The 16920-nt window shown below is 38.1% G+C and overlaps 3 protein-coding genes across 3 annotated transcripts; all 3 read right to left on the reverse strand.

The window, feature by feature from the left end:
* Positions 1-1529: 1529 nt before the first annotated feature.
* LOC112568026 lies at positions 1530-5732 on the reverse strand. Its single transcript, XM_025245018.1, has 4 exons — positions 5495-5732; positions 4573-5055; positions 3923-4332; positions 1530-3076 (listed from the first exon to the last, which is right to left on the reverse strand). The coding sequence occupies exons 2-4, from the start codon at positions 4839-4841 to the stop codon at positions 2688-2690; spliced, it is 1068 nt and encodes a 355-aa protein (XP_025100803.1). The 5' UTR covers positions 4842-5055; positions 5495-5732; the 3' UTR covers positions 1530-2687.
* Positions 5733-5933: 201 nt separating this feature from the next.
* On the reverse strand, positions 5934-8501 carry LOC112567451. Its single transcript, XM_025244140.1, has 5 exons — positions 8410-8501; positions 7816-7882; positions 7133-7265; positions 6782-6915; positions 5934-6680 (listed from the first exon to the last, which is right to left on the reverse strand). Exons 2-5 carry the CDS (start codon positions 7822-7824, stop codon positions 5934-5936), a joined length of 1023 nt encoding a protein of 340 aa, XP_025099925.1. The 5' UTR covers positions 7825-7882; positions 8410-8501.
* Positions 8502-10608: 2107 nt separating this feature from the next.
* LOC112569429 lies at positions 10609-16726 on the reverse strand. Its single transcript, XM_025247193.1, has 5 exons — positions 16012-16726; positions 15416-15621; positions 13858-14340; positions 12935-13341; positions 10609-12403 (listed from the first exon to the last, which is right to left on the reverse strand). Exons 1-5 carry the CDS (start codon positions 16591-16593, stop codon positions 11931-11933), a joined length of 2151 nt encoding a protein of 716 aa, XP_025102978.1. The 5' UTR covers positions 16594-16726; the 3' UTR covers positions 10609-11930.
* Positions 16727-16920: the final 194 nt, after the last annotated feature.

The following is a 16920-nucleotide window of genomic DNA, read 5'->3' on the forward strand; positions in this document are numbered from 1 at the left end:
TTGAACAAAGTGACATTACCAGAATTACTGAAGAGATCATAAAGTCTACATGTCAAGCCTGCGATTTACAAAAAATAAATTGTTCGTCGCTTTGAATGTTTGGTATTCAAGATAATTAAATTTAATTTGGGTACACAATTTTAACACATAATATACTCCCGTACGTTGCTATGGCATGTAGCAAACACATTTTTAACGTTTAGGCATTCGTTTTGATAAAGTTTTGACTAGTCTGACCGTGATATATCTCTTGCTGGAATGGCGTTAAACATAACTTGTCTAGACAGTTGTCATCTCATCGTCGTGGTCGCTGGGCGGAGTGGACTGGTGATCTGACTACACTCTGTGGCTTTTTTTATCCATTTTATTCACTCTTCTCGCGACATCAGCAATACATGCTATGCTACTGTTGAATCTAACCACAAAATGGAACAATATTTTCGAAAATTCTATCTCCAGTGTTTATGAAAAAATTATCTTTCGGGTTGATTTCCACGAGAGTCGCCATTTTGCTAACGCTAGCGTTGCTGGGAACGGAAGTTTGGCTTTAAAAAAGTTTATATTATTAAGACGATTTTAGTTGGAAATGTTATATGATTGTGTTTATAAGGCATTTAAACGTCGATCGAAGAAAACTGTCTAACTCATTGTTTTAATTTGACTATATCGTTTTGACGTTTCGGTGTCGTCTGCTCACAGGCTGTCTTAATATGTAACATATAAATAAGAGTCTAAGACTCAAAGAGTGAACCTACTAAACGTGTTTAAACTTTGAAACGTGAGGCTACACGTCAGGCTTGTCCATTTGGTGCTGTGGTTACGTGTGCACATCATCGTTCGCATTTTAGGATCAAGTGGCACTAATATTATACTGGCATACTATACACATGTGGATGTTTACTTGATTAGCCTGGTAATATTTTTGTTCAGTTTATCTGCTGTTTAAAAGTATACTATTATAGTGTGCATATTATTTCTTTAAAATGCATTGGGGATTTTAATTTTCCTTTATTTCATATAGTTCTTGCTTAGGACAAATGGGCTTCTTACTGTTGTACAGATTGCAACATACAGCCACACATCAAAATCATGGTCACAGTCTGAGGGAGCTAACTCAGGTATAATATGAATATGAGCAAGAACACGAAGTAAAGCAGTTCACACTTTTGTTCATTGTGTGCTGAAAATAATTTTTTCATCCTATTTTTTTTGCAGAAGAGTAGCACAAAGTAGCCAATATATTTCAGCCTTGAAACTACAGACGATCAAAGCAACAGAGGTTGAAAGAAACAAAAGAGCAAGAGAAACAAGTGGGCAGATTTTTCTTCTTTTGTTTAAATTAAAGTAAAACAGAAACAATAACAGGAACATCAAACAAGATCAGTCCCACCAGGCTTTTCTTCCAAGAATATTTGAGTGTTGTTGATAGAGCATAATACAATCAATTTTAGGGACTTGCTGCTAACATGGCTGCTAAGTTTGGCTAGTTGGCAGTTAAGTGTTACCCTAACAGACGTGCACATCACAGCTTAGCTGGGGGAACTAAGAAGCTGCAATCTAGAAAAATCAGCAGCAATCTACAGAGGTCATGGTCAAAGTCCTAGTACTGAACACTATTGTCGTCAATGTTCCCCTCCTTTCTGGCTTACAGATGGCTTAGGGTGGGGGTTGGGAGAACTGGCGCAAATGAATAATACCAGGAAGGCATGTGAAGTCAACTTGTTTTGTCTTCTCATTTTCATTTTTTATTACCTTTATTGATAGTTTGTGGCGTAATATTTTAAACCTCATATAATTATTGTCACCCACAGGTGCATCTGAAAAACTGCAATTTAAAATGCAGGGACGATTGAATAATAATATCCAGTTGTAATAAAGCTATGAAAATAAATGACATGACATGACATAACATCTTTTAATGTCAATGGCTCATATAGTCATTTTGACATGGGGGGACATAAACATAGTGGTAACACAATGCAGCATATTTTACAACAATCACATGTACATCTCCATATAATAGGTCTTTGGCCATCAGACATTGAGACTTTACACATGCATACCCTCACACACACTACTTATCTTACATGTTCCAACTCTATTGCAACAAACCAACTAATTAACAAATCTCTGTTCTACTTATTAATTCTTTATTAAAGAGTTCTTTTAGTCGCATCTTATTGGTTATTCACCCGAAGGATCTTATAATATGGGCAGCTAAACAGGAAATGCTCTTCATCTTCTATAGTAGTTGTTTTTCCACAAGCTGGACAACCTAAATGTAATTCCATAGAAGCTTCAAACCATCTTTTATTCGCATTAAGACCTAAGGTTCTTGTTCTAAGTCTAGCTAGGGCACTACTGTTCCACCTATTGTTTATAATTGATAAGTATTTTTCTGGCTGTAAATGATCTTTAAATGATAAGAACCATTCATATTTTGTATCTTTCTCCGTGTTTGCGTGTCTGTTTTGCTTAAAGGAACATATTATACGGTCTTTGAATTCTGAAAGGAACATGTCTTCATTCCCCACCCCCTGGTTGACCGAGCTTGGCCGAATCTTGTGTATTTGCTGAGAGACAGTGAAGTGACTTTAAAGCGATGCTGTGATCGTCTTCAGAAGTCCATGTGTATAAATGCACCGTTATGGTCGGCATAATTTAATTGATGTCCTCAGCATATCACATTAGTCCGGTTCACATTCGGGTGGAGGGCACACGACCACCAACTGTGATGAACACCTCGACATGGCGCGTAATCGGATAGAAATATATTTGCCTTTACTGTCGTCGTAGTTATTAAGAACGACGACAATTTTCCTCATTAAACCAAAAATTAGATGATGTCTGGCAGCCCAGACCACGTCACTGTGCGCTGTAGCAACGTTCTCGATGTCCGAGTCTTTCATCACACACACTGGAACATTGTATGATGACAGCGCCCTCAGTACTGGGGCGTCCTCACGAAGCTGGGTCCACGACAAGATTAGAACATCTTTGTATCGTAGGCTTGGTGTTGACTTGCTGCTAGCGAGAGATCCGTCAGTGTCGTGTGGTTTGGAATTAGAACCCATGCCTAGAAATGTAAAACCAATTATTGGTTGGACAAAAAGCTTATTTAACAGACTTAACAGTTTGGAAGGACCATTTGTACATAAGGAGAACCTGAGTAGTGAATTCTATCAATTTCTATGCATGGAAATATTGCATTATTGAACGACACAGATGAAAAAAACAGTATTCAAAGGGAGAAGTATTTACATCGGCAGCTAAAGAATGACCTGAAACCGAGTCCATCACCATCACCACGCAGGTTCAACGAAGGCGTTGGGGATGGATTGGACATGTGCTCCACCAGCAGACAGCAGACCTCTCCAGAGTCGCCCTAAGATGGACTCCAGACGGCCGAAGAAAACAAGGCCGCCCAAAGGAAACTTGGAGAAGAACAGTGGAAATGGAGATGAATGGAAAGGGCTGGACATGGGGTCACCTAGTGGCTGACTCTGGTTGAGGCCTTATGTGCAACCTGATGCACGAAGAGGATTAGATAGAGCTAAAGAATGATAGAAAAATTTATATTTTCTAACTCAAATTTAAAGTTCTACAAGTGCATTCTTATGTTGCTTGGCTCAATAGGAAACAATTTTTCAACTTGTGAGTGAATTGCTACCTGCTTCTAAGGTACAAGCCTTAAACACCACAGTACCCTGAGCAAAGTCTTAGCCTCGACAGCACGACCGTAGTCTTAAAGATAAAACTATTTGAGAATTAAGCGCGTCCATTGTGATACGTAGCAAACTATGTTTAGTTAAGTTTTATCATTACTGGTCTGCGCAGCAAGTGCGATCTATCTTAGCCGTTGTTGTTATTATTATTATCAACAAAAGTAGTCTTTCACGTGTAAAAAATATGAATTACTCACAAGAAGTAGACAGGCCTATTCGAAGTTCTTTGCATAGGAATCGTGCTACCTCTCCACCACAAACAACACAGTCCTCAACTCTTGTACAGCCATGCTGCGGCACATGATGTTGAAACCAATTTACTGGTGGACCGTCTGAGTGATCAGGCAAACCTCGGTCAGTGTAATCACGGACTGTACGGTCTTTGGTAATCTCTACCGCCAATCTGATTTCTCGCAGAACAGATGGCGGGGAGCGGAGTGACCTAGTGAAGTGAACTAGTTCCCAGCCCTCTGATCCTCCATCGTAAAGATCTTCTGGAGCGACATTATCATAGCAACTTGACGCCCAAAAATGGAGATCACAACCTCGAGACCGACAACGGTCTAGAAGATTTGCGCAGAAGTCTGGAAAGATGTAGTTCTCTGACCTATGGACAACAGACAAGCACATCCAGAACTTTTCAGTTTTGACTGTTTATTTAAGAAAATGTACGTGTTTATTATGCTAATATTTGTGTTATTTTAATATTGTCGTTTGCGAATAGTTTCATTTAATAATTATATTCTACACATTTATTCATAAATCAACATACCTATTGTATATGTATGGACGGGTATTTGTAGTAATGGATAAATGAATGCATGTATGTATGTAGTTTTAAACTTACTCAAAGACAGGCCCGACTTCGTCAGCAATGACAGACAAAGGTCCCTGACAAGCAAGCTCCACTAGCTCAGTCAACGTTTCATCGACTTCCTGCTTTTTTCTAAAATTTTTCCTTATGAATATCACACATCCTTCCGTGATCAAGGATGTACAATCTTGTTTACGTATCTCCTCCAAAAGATGGCGCAGCCTAAATGTTGCTGCAAGACTGCGATCCCAGGTGCTCAAGATGCAAACCTGTCTGCCTTCCTGCATCCAATGTGTACCCATCTGGAGCAGAGCAGTTGATTTTCCTGTTCCCGGAGGACCGGAAATAAACACCTTAGAAGGAGCTCTGGTGAGTAACTCAATTTGCTCCGGGAATAGTGTGACATGCGCAGTATAGCACTTCCCCACGGTGGCCACTGCCTGGTCAAGAGTCTTGATACACACACGAGGTTCATTTATACATGACACTGTCACCGTAGAGGCAGGTCCACAGAACCTGAGTAGGCAAAGTATATCAGCAGTTAGTCAAGATAAATAAAACAGGTCTGGCTTAGCAAGCATACTGACACTGTAAAACTGTTTTCAATTGCTTTCTTTAATTGTCCTAAAACGGAATCGAGACTTTCTTTTAAATTTCCTTGTCTACTGAGAAAAGGTAACAAATGTACAAAGGAAATAACCACTAAATATGTATTAACATTATGTGTCGAAATCAGTCTTAAATCGATTAGCATATTGTCACCATCATTTACGAAGAACAGTGTGTGAAATATTGCCAAATAGAAATGATCCATCAAAATGGTGCTTGACATATTATTTGTTCTTCTGTTTTTACCTTGCTATTAGGCTCCTGTACAAATTGATGTTTAATTGTGTGTCAAGACCTGACACACTTATCGAGTCCTCCCACCACTGTTTAAATGCCTTTATCTTACTGTCTCTGACACGCTTTGGCATTTCAGGAGAACAAAGTTGATCGGAGCAAAGAAACATAGCGGAAACATCGGCGGGATATTTGAATTTCATCAGGTCCTAACAGAGGAAAACAAAATAATCAACAGCTGCTGCTAAATATTGAACTAAGTATACAGAACTATTTAGAAATGACGCACTTTATAAACAATTTATTAATGCCAATTTTCAATTTATAGTGCATGCATTTGATAATAAATAAAATCTATCTCTCATTTAATTTTTGTCACTGAACCAAACTTTCCCAGAAATTTTCAATTTAAAAGATGAAAATAAGTCAGAGACGTAGAGAGATAATAATATTGTTTGAAAAAAAGTATTTATGTTTACAGATGTATTCAGCTTTGCATGGTGCAACTTCCCTTCAGTTAAGACTACGAAAGTTAAATTTTTTAACAATATTCACAAAAATGTTCTAACCTGTCTAAGTTTCTGATTGGCTGAAAGGACATTTTCTATCTGCTGAGCAGTGAGGTTTGGGCAGGCTATGGTCGTAGTGATGCGTACATCAGAAGCGATGTCTGACAACAGGTGTGACAGCATAACTTCTTCTTTCTCTAACTGTGCTGTAGCTTCTTTCAAAACCTTGGCCACCCGTTCAGTTTGCTGTTCTTCGTGTGTTTCACTTACTGCTTTTATTTTTAATATAATACAACCGTAGTCCTTGTGAATAAGGAGGATGTCAAAGTCCCCTTGCCTCCACTTCCATTGCCAGGCTGAGGACAGGTTGCTGGATACAGGAAGATGAGCGACTGCTGGAGCGAAGCGCGGTTCACCAAGATAGGAACCAAAAGGAAACTGACTCAGACACATGAAGACTTCGTTATGTTCCTTAGACAACCTCCTTAAACTGTAAAGTACACACTGCAAGGCTTTACCGTATATCACATCACTCTTCTGTACAGAAGGTATATTAGAACTTGGATGTAGTGGTCTAGCTGATGATGTCGCCACGGATTCCTTCATGTTATTACCCTGTTCATCTTCTGTTCTCAGTCTGACCACACTCTGACCTGCAATAGTTTTCTTGGAGATTGACACTCGAGTGATGTAAACAGGAGGAAGGAAATAAGCGCGTTGTTCAAGATCTGGAAACGCTTGTTGAACCCAGTCAAGCCAATGTGCTTGTGCTTTTTCCAGTTCTTTTTCCTGTGGAAGGAGACCAATTCTTATTTTGTTTGCTAGGTGCTAAAGACTAACATGCAAATTTTGTCTCATAAATATTACTGGATAGACAAGTTGCTACAAACCTTCTCCCCTGTCGAAGTGGTGATTATTTGAAGAGCTGCTTGAATTTGCCCACGAGTTCCTCGAATTCCTACAGTTGTCTTTCCCCTTACAGATGATTTAATATGCACTTTGGCACCTGATATTTCTGAGACTTCTGAATAAAACAAATCAAAGAGACACCTCATTAATATTCTTGAATTTGGAGCCAAACATAATGGTACTTTGGAGTTAAAATATATTAAAATAGTTAATAGCTGTACACAAAAGTGTTTCTGATAGTTAAGTATAAATTTAAAGAAATGTATTGTTCCCATAATTTTGAATTATTAGTGAAATAAGGTAAACACAAATGCTACTTTCTGTTATTTTACCCTTGAAAGATATGCAACTGCATAATTCGTCCTCCACATCGTAGACATATTCTCTAATGGAAATTGACTTCCGTCTTGTTTTGTTTAGTGTGGTTGGAGAACATCCTTTGGAGTACTTGGCATCCTGATTATCCTTTATGGAAGAGAGAATACTCATTATTTAGTATTGCATTACTCTCTAACTATTACTTCATCAATTAATCAAATTTACTTTATACCGTAGGTGTATACCCTGACCTTTGTGATATTCCATCAAGAGATAAACTGTGGACATTCCACATGAAAAACGAAAAACATCGTTTAGGAGAAGGGAGAGAGAGAGAGTGGGAACACGTTTAGATAACAAGCGAGCAACAGCTAAGCAGAAAAAAGGAATAAACTTACAAGATAAGAAAGACAAAGACAGCAAGAAAATTAGAAGACTAAAGAAAAAGCTATTGCTGCTTCGTGCCAAGCCAGCGACTAAAGATAAATCAGGGCCAAACTGCCAGCCCTGTAAACAGTTGCCGCTTACAGACAAAAACAACATTCCCAAATAAGGCAATGAACCATTGACAACAAGGTAACAAAGAAGGGCATCAAAAGAAAAATAAAGTAGGGAGTAAGTAAGAGGAGACGATAGGACGAATAAAAAACGGCAAAAAGACAAAGAACAACTCTTATGGTTTAGTCGTAAGACTTACATTATCCATCTCTCGGAGTAGATAGGATGAGAAATCATAGCTTAACAGAATATCCGAATTGCGACAGCTGAAACAAATAGAAATCACACGTATAATAACCCGATTTTTCTTTTGATTTTGGTAAGTTAGTTTTGGAAGACACGTGGTCATTTTGTGGTAACAACTTTCTATTACCACTTTATGATTACAGACATCGATTACAGCTCAGAAGATCAAAGTCATACATTTATACTTGATATATTTTGTGTTACTTTTATTATTGTTTTTTCAATAAGATATTTTGTATCTAGACTCTTTAGTTTTCTTTCTATTTTGAATCTCGCTAAGGTGAATGTCACAATTATTCACCCTGCCACAAACCTAGCCATGAGAAAACGTGTAGGAAATCATAGAAAATTAAAGGCTGAGGTAGGAACCGCTTACAGAAAATCCTGATGCTAACAAAATATCGTCGGGCAAAAACGACAGTACAGACCAATGTGTATGTGTATTACTATCAATAATTATCATAGAACATGCACTACGCATTCTTTAAATGTAGACTGGCTGGCACTATGCCTTATTCATTTTTGATAATGAACTTACAGCACTTACCAAACTACTGGTCCCGAAAGTGTCGACCATATGACAGAAAAAGTAACAGTCTTTTACTCGTGTTACCTTGTGTCCTTCTCAGTTGTGTCGATCGAGTTTGTGGCAACCGATTCCTAAGCACTATGTTCCAAATAAAAAAAGACCGTTATCAGTTTGTGACTAGACTTCCGGGTGGCTTCACTCGTTGTGTGGAAAGAGCTGGGCAGAAGTAAGAGCTGCTATAGTGAAACTCAAAAAGCAGAAACAAATGTCGGGGTGACCCGTACCATAAATTTACAAACCTTTGCACTGCTTGGCATTGGAGCAATCAGCTCTGGTTCACATCGACCAGAAAGCTCTCAGTATCAATGACGATTGTCAATTTATGATCGATGTACATTCAATGCCAAACCACACAGCATTTAGTCAAAACATTTTTTTAAATAACTGATTCTAATAATTTTAACACTGATGTTTTTGTCTTTCCACGTTTTTGTCCATTACGACAACATAGGTCAAGGAATTTAATGATTTAAATCGTATGATGCTCTAATACACACACTATTCTGTGTTCCCTCGTTAACTAAATACATGCACTAACACATTATTTCATTCCTTGTCTGAGTTCTTGTTTCGCATTCCTTCTCTGCTTCGCAAATCCTAACTTACATAACTACAAACGGGGAACAAGTGCACTTAAACACGTCTGTAGGCTTATCTCAAATACCGCCGGTCAAGACTTAATTTATTTGTTCACATAAAAAAGTGATTAATAAAAGCAGTGTGTCCGCATAAATCTCTGACCATGAGACACGAAACATCTTTGATTCTGTATGGCAACAACGCCTAGACCTGTACCTCACGAACCTAAATTTTTTTAACCGAAGAAAACTAAACTTTTCTCACTGGGTTAAGCAATTTAAAAGCAAATAATTAAAGGCACATAAATCGATGCCTCACTTTGTTCAGTCTGTTTTTTTTTTCATTCCCTTCTTACAACTCTTTTCCTTGAAGTGACTTGTACCCGTGCCCTTGTTGAAACACAAGAGTCGCGGGAACTCTCCAGAAGCACAGCTGTGCCAAAACACCTTCAAAGACAATTTTGTAGTAGAGATGTGGCTTAGTGTACAACAAGTACAATGTGCAAGATCTCTCAGGTCTGTTGAAGATATGCGTGGAACTTTTCTGGTCAAAGAATTTTAAGCCATGGATGAAAAGGGGAACATAAGCACTTATGCTTATATAAATAAATTTATACTTGAGTTTTTACAACCAAATCCAGCTTTCCACTGCTAAAACTAAATTACTTTTTGATTACAGCTTTAAATTCATTGATTTTATTTTGCTTATGTTATTTTTTATTATGCTAGATTGTTAAAAAAGGAAATTTAATTTGAACAACCGCTTGATATTTGTCCACCATTTGACCATCATAGTATATATAAATGTCAGTAAATTTGAGAGAATGAAATGAGAGAAAATTACTAGGCGAGATTACTGACTGACAAATAAACGAACAGGCTATAATAGTCTTACAAGTCAGTTAAACAGGGATACCGAATGAAAAATCTATCTTCCTGTTTTGTTTTATTGGACAAGTCCGTACAGAGCTCATATTCATTTCTTGAAAAATGGGTTAGAGAAGGGTGAAAGGTCAAGTAAAGCACGTTTGTGTCTTTTACATAACCTTGCTGCAAGTCCTGCACATGCTTATCATCACATTTTACTGCGGCATTGGATAACTGTTTAGTCGTCCCCATAGGAAATGATCTGTAAATGCGGGGCTGGAGGTGAGAGGTCAAGCAGACTTATCGGGAGGGTAGTAGCAAGAGCCATAACTTTCGTCGACAATAGACGTTATCACAGCTACCCCTAGAAGCTAACTCAAAAAAAAAGGAACTTGAACGAACGGAACACTTCTATATGTTGTAAGCTTGATGATCACTAATAAACACTACCAAACTCCTGGCCTCGTTACCTTGATGCATTTTTAAGCAATAGTCATCGCTGTTCCAGACTTGGGGTATTACTATAGTGTTTGGATAAATCTTATTCTGTAAAAACCCTGAAACGTAATGGTCTCGTCTCAAACGAGTAGCATGGAAATTCTTGCAGTTTAAGCGTTATGATGTTTTGAGGGGTATACTGTTGCTTTCTTTTCATTGTCAGCTTTTTTTCCTTTCTTTCGTTGTTTTGTTTGTGTTTTCTTAAATTCATAGTTTCTTTTCTTTCCTTTCTCTTCGTTTCTGCTTCATTCATTCTCTCTCTTGCTTTTTGTTTTGAGTTTTTTTTCAAGTTTATTTTGCTTTTTATAGACTGACATGCCCATTTAATGAATCTTTGCTACTTTCTAGCTATCAAAAATAGAAACGAATAAAAATAAACATTAGTACCAAGCATAATGAATACTTCAAAGTAATTGTCAAACTAAGGCATACATTTCAGGTATACATATACATTGAAGTTAGTTTTAAATTTACGTTTATTCAAATTCCTTCAACTCATACAAGTCTCAAAAAAAGTACAGTAACAGTAATTATAATAACATTATAGATGAGGAAGCACTTTAGCTCTAAACATTGCTACATCAAATACATGACATATATACATGTATATATAATATTTTTATTACGTATGTACTGTTAATTTTTTAACATGCTTCAGATGCTATGAAAAACTAACTTTAGGTGTTGATTTATTCGTTAACGCAACACTACTGCTACAACAGCTAACATCCCGGACACAAAAATACTCTACTATAATCATTCTAATTATTATTTACACATTGAGAGTATATGTGTCAGCCACTATGTTGCTTCCCTGGAATTAAAGAATTTAAAGAATTCAAAATTAAAAGGATAATGTTTATGTATTCTTCAGTGTTATATTTAGAGCGATGTCCCCATGGCTCAGAGCATGATTGGTTATATTTTAGATTGGGTTGGTTGACATCCGGGCGGAGAATATACGACAACCAGCTATGATATGCACCTAGACCTGGACTGTAGTCCAATGGAGACGTACCCGATTTAAATGTTGTAGTACTTATTTAGTACATCGATGAATTTTCTTTTTGGGTTGCAAGCTGCTTGGTGTCAGACAGCCATGTGACATCACAATAGGCTGCAGCCATATCCTTGGTGTCCAGTTAAAAAAAACCCTCATAAACTGTTATAGGGCCTTTGTAGGCTGAAGTTAACCTTAGAAAGTTCAACCCAGAAAAAGTTGTATTGCAGGTTAGCTAGGGGTGGAGCTGCTGCTAGCAGTAAAATCCTTAGTTTTGTATTCATTTGAAACGTGTTGTGTTGAGATGTTCGTGTAACAAGATTGTTATCAAAACATCACTGCTGAAACACCTTGCAACACGGACACTGCAACCACCATACGTTTAAAGCGGTTTTATGTATAAATAAAAAATATAGCAATTGTTGTTAATCGGTATGTTTTGTAAGAGTTTATCAGTTTTAAAATGTGTCCATCGACTTTCTGATAACGTAAAGTAGCAGGAAAAATTGTTTCATATTTGTCCTATACAAGTTAATTTATTCCGGTTCGTAGTCAGAAGGAGGGCAGACGACCACGAGCTGTGAAGAACACCTGGACATGGCGCGTAGTCGTGTGAAGACATATTTGCCTTTACTGTCGTCGTAGTTGTTCAGAACAACAACGACTTTTCTCATTAAACCGCAGACTAGTTGTTGTTGTGCCGCCCACACCACGTCACTGCGGGCTGTAGCCACGTCCTCGATGTCCTCATCCCTCATCACACGTACAGGGACTTCAGCGTCTGACAACGCCTTCAACAGAGGGGTGTCCTCTCGAAGTTTAACCCAAGACAGAATCATTACGTCTTTGTACTTCAGGCTGGGTCTGTTGGTGGCAGTAGGAACATCGGTGTTGACTGGTGCTGAATCAAGGATGGGTCTGTTGTTGGCAGTAGGAACATCGGTGTTGACTGGTGCTGAATCAAGGATGGGTCTGTTGTTAGCAGTAGGAACATCGGTGTTGACTGATGCTGAATCAAGGAACATTACATAAAATATAATCTATTACATATTTTAAGAAATTTCGTTGTTCACACAGAAAATGAATGAACTGCAGCTAGTATGTTTTTATATTAAACATTAGGAAAACACTAAAAAAGTTTAATGAAGCAAGTTTAAGTACATTTTATATCATTTATCATATCTCCAATTGTGCTTGCCTAATACTAAAACGTTTCCCTTTTGGCCTACAGCTGAAGAAAACCCTCATTGACACCAACAATTTTTCAGTCGAAATGGCCACCAAGGTTTATCTCAGATTGTAGAATCAGTGGAAGGACAGGCTTCTCTTTTACATGATCTGAATTTAGACAAGATGCAATCAATTCTCACGGTCCTAACAATTAATAGACCATGGAGCTCTTACATTTTATAGATGTCCTATGAGAAAATGTACTGCATATTGTAGTTGGTTCACTATTTTTCCGTGTAAGCTAAACATAATAGAAAGAACAGCGGATACTACAACAGGTATTACTACTGACAATAATAGTAATACTTACCAGAAGCATACACACTCAGTCGGAGCTCTGTGCACAGGAATATAGCGACTATATTCCCGCAAACAACACAGTCTTCAACTCTTAGACACCCATGCTCCTGAGGTTGATGATAGACCCACTTAACGGGTGGACCATCCGAGTGATCAGGAACATTCCGCTCGCTGTACTCAGGAACTGTACCATTTCTGATCTCCACCGCCAGTTTGACTTCACGGGTCACCGATGGGGGTGAGCGGAGTGGTCTGGTGAAATAGTTCAGTTCCCACCCTTCTGTGTCCCAGTCGAGAAGATCGTCTGGTGCTACATTGTCTTGGCCACTTGCAGCCCAGAAATGGAGATCATCATTTCTATTTTGAATTTGTCTAAGGAGATTGCAGCAGAAATCTGGGAAAATGTAATACTGCGACCTGTCGAGGAGGGACAGGGACATATGCATAAGTCATTGTTTTTTATGTGTATTTTTATGAAAGGGTTACCTTTCCATGAACACGCACTAGTATGTGTAAATATTTACATTTGTCTTGAAAACCAGAAGAGAAGCAGAACATAACACGTTCTCGAAATTATAATAAAACTATTGATATGCTCTAGTGTGTGTTTGAAATAGTCTTCCTTTATCATCCCTCTCTCCTTTTTTCACCCATTGGCTGTTTTCTTATTCGTCTTCGTCTACAAATTAAGATAGCCTTAGTACGATACCCGATTCCTCTTTAAGTTTTCTGTTCTCCCTATGATCGCGAGTTATTTTTTACATCATCATCATCAATCATCATATGTCATAAGATATTAAGTATATCAATATTGAGAAAAATTGTTAGTGTGTGAGTGTGTGTGTGTGTGTGTGGGGGGGGGGTAATCTAATCGCTTGTGTTAAAGAGCGTGTGTGTATGCGCGCGTGCGTGTGCAACTAAAAAAATACTTACTGAAAGTCAGGCCCCACTTCGTCAGCGATAACATACAACGGTCCATGTGTCGCCACCCGTGTGAGCTCCTTTAAAACTGCCTCCACATCATTCTTGTTTCTTAAGTTCTTATTTAGGAATATAACCCGCCCTGCCGTGTCCTCGTCTATTTGTTGTGTTTTAAGTGCCATCCGTAGCAGGTAGCAAAGTCGGAACGATGCTGCGAGACTACGGTCCCACGTACTCAAGACGTAGACGTTGCTGCCGTGTTGTAGCCATTTAATGGCCACCAGAAGCAGCACAGTTGTTTTACCTGAACCAGGAGGACCAGCAATGAAAACCCTAGGGGGCTCTCTGGTCAGCAAAGCAATGTGTTCAGGAAAAAGTGTCATGTAAGCAGTATAACAGTCTCCCACGTGAGCAACTGCCTGGCTTATTGTTTTGATGCAGACACGAGGTTCACTTGTGCAGGGCACTGTCACAGTAGAGGCTGGACCACAGAACCTGCAAGTTAAAATATCAATAGCATGTTACAGCCTAAATTACTACAAACTCCTTTTTGACTATTCAAAACAGTGCCAGAGAGACCAAAAGTAATAAGTAGGTAATGGAGAAGGCTATTATAGTCGACTGAATCAAACTTCTCCGACAGACGGAGCATTGAAGATAAATAAGGACATGCGATCTGTAACGTAAGCCGAAAGTCATTTACCTTTCGCAGCAAAATAGTCTCAGTTAAATAATGTTCACGACATTCTCACTGAAACGATTAAAGTAGATTGCTGATGGAGAAAGGGTTTGGAAACTTGACCAGTTGTTTTAGTAAACTATGAGACTGATAGGTTTTAGATTAATAGTGAAGAAGCTGCATTGACAAGAAACGTGAGTGATATCTGAAATCATTAAGTCTGTCGTTCAAGAAGTGAGTCGGAAATCTTATTCTATTACATAATAAACTAAGATATTTAAATATACATTTTAAATAAATATTTAACATTATGTATTTCACTGACTTTTTAATCTTAGGTGCGACATGGGATATGTGAAAATATATTTAGCTGCTGTATACATGAAGTAGACATCTATTTTCCATTGTATCATTTTATGCAGTGTTTCAACAAACCTAATGCATTCTTTTTTGCGCTTCGTGAAGGATGACAGTTGAACGTCTTGCCACTGCATCATCTTCAGAAGGACTAGGAACTCATTTTGGTTTTTCAAATAGGCATGATGCAGGGGACGCAATAAGCAGTCAAAAGACTTTGACCTATTAGAACATTTCTATGACTAATCCTCTGGTGTGGAAAGGAGTCTTTGCAGCCTACATCATATCTTTTCAAATAAATTGTGCCTGCTGAAAGCACCTTTTGGCTACGTATCTTTCCCCTCATATTGCATTCTGTGTTTGGTGCGTACGTCAGTGTATGTCTGTCTTTTTTCTGTAAGTGCCATGAGCCTGCCAATAGGACAAATATAAAGGACTTTATACGTTAATTGTTTTATTATTATTATTATTAGTAGTAGTAGTAGAAGTAGTAGTAGTCAATAGATACCAGTAAATGTAACTGGTAATTCTTACCTTGCTATTATGCTCCTGTACAAGTCAAAGCTAAACTGTGAGTTTTTTCCAGGCACGCACACCTGATCTTTCCACCAAACCTTCAATGCCAGTATCTTTCTATCTCTTTCAGGTGGTACAGTTTCAGGTAAACACAGGTGATCAGAACAGAGGATCAAGCGGACAACATCTGCGGCATTTTTTACTTTGAAACACTCGAAGAGATCCTAAGATAAAACCAATCATTTTAATATTTCATAATTACTTCGTAAAAGAAACGTTGAGTGTTATTTTCGGACGGTTGGGTAAACTACAGTTTAATATACAATATCAGGAAACAGAATCTTCAGTTTAATTTATAATTTTCATTGGAAAATATAGTCTCCTCAAAATTAATTCAATACAGAGCATTAATTATAACAGCAATAAGTTGCTGAAAAAAATTAACTGTGATAGCCATCACTTTAAATACGGACATATGGCCAAATTTAAAAACGCAATCCATTACAAAAAATTTGAAAAAAAAACCTGTCAAAAGTAAGTGGGGGGAGGGGGGGAAAGTTTGAACAACAAAAGTGTCTTTTGAAGAGATACAAAAACTAAAAACTTTTCCTAACCTGTTCCAACTGCTCATCGTTAGAAATAAAGTCGTTTAATTCCTGTGATGTGAGGTTAGGACAAGCTATTGTCTTAGTGATTCGTACGTTGGGAACGATGTCTGAAGTCAGGTGTGTCAACATGGCTTCCGCTTTGTTCAACTGCTTCACAGCTTCCTTCAGTTTTTTTGTCGTCTGCTCAATTCTTTTTTCTACTGATGTTTCGCTGTTGCCTGTAACAGCTTTTACTTCAAATGCAACAAAGCCGTATTGTCTGTGAATGAGGAGCACATCAAAGTCACCTTGCCGCCAGTTCCAGGGCAACTCTGAGGGCAGGTTGGTTGGTGATGGAAGATGGGCAACTGCCGGAGCGTAGTTTGGTTCTCCCAGATACGAACCGAACGGAAACTGACTCAAACACATAAATACTTCGTTCTTCAACAGTTCCTTCGACAGAGTCTTAAGATTAAGTATAACTTGTTGTAAGGCGTCATCGTCAACCATGTCGCTCGTCTGTACTGAGGGAGTGCTAGAATTCTTATCGCTGGTCTGTGCGCCTTCTTTTACAAGCATGACAACACTTTGATCTGCGACAGTTGTCATTGTGATCGGCACTCGCCTTATAAAGACAGGGGGGAAGAAATAACATCGATGTTCAAGATCAGGGAAAGCCTCTTTAACCCAGTCAAGCCAGCCATCCTGCGCTTCTTTAAGATACTTTTTCTGAAACAAATACTAATTTACATATATTCAAATTCTAGCGAAACCTAACGTTTATAACAAAAATAAACTTTTGTCTGTTGTAATTAGAAGAACTACTAACACAGCTGTTCTTCCTTCAGGATCATTTATAATTAGTAGCTTTATTATCCATATTCTTCTTGTATCTTTACAAGACTTTGTTTCAAAATGTCTTTAAATGTGAAATAT

The sequence above is a fragment of the Pomacea canaliculata genome, linkage group LG7 (assembly GCF_003073045.1).
Source record: "Pomacea canaliculata isolate SZHN2017 linkage group LG7, ASM307304v1, whole genome shotgun sequence".
In the NCBI taxonomy this organism is placed as follows: domain Eukaryota; kingdom Metazoa; phylum Mollusca; class Gastropoda; order Architaenioglossa; family Ampullariidae; genus Pomacea; species Pomacea canaliculata.

Coding starts and splice junctions, on each gene's coding strand:
- LOC112568026 (XM_025245018.1), bottom strand. CDS start 4,841: ATGGGTACACATTGGATGCAGGAAGGCAGACAGGTTTGCATCTTGAGC. Junction 4,333..4,572: donor GAAGTCGGGCCTGTCTTTGA/GTAAGTTTAAAA, acceptor TGTTGTCCATAG/GTCAGAGAACTACATCTTTC. Junction 3,077..3,922: donor AATAGGCCTGTCTACTTCTT/GTGAGTAATTCA, acceptor TTACATTTCTAG/GCATGGGTTCTAATTCCAAA.
- LOC112567451 (XM_025244140.1), bottom strand. Junction 6,916..7,132: donor CAGTTGCATATCTTTCAAGG/GTAAAATAACAG, acceptor TGTTTTATTCAG/AAGTCTCAGAAATATCAGGT. Junction 6,681..6,781: donor CCACTTCGACAGGGGAGAAG/GTTTGTAGCAAC, acceptor CTCCTTCCACAG/GAAAAAGAACTGGAAAAAGC.
- LOC112569429 (XM_025247193.1), bottom strand. CDS start 16,593: ATGACAACTGTCGCAGATCAAAGTGTTGTCATGCTTGTAAAAGAAGGC. Junction 15,622..16,011: donor ACGATGAGCAGTTGGAACAG/GTTAGGAAAAGT, acceptor GTTTTATCTTAG/GATCTCTTCGAGTGTTTCAA. Junction 12,404..12,934: donor ACTGAGTGTGTATGCTTCTG/GTAAGTATTACT, acceptor TCCTTGATTCAG/CATCAGTCAACACCGATGTT.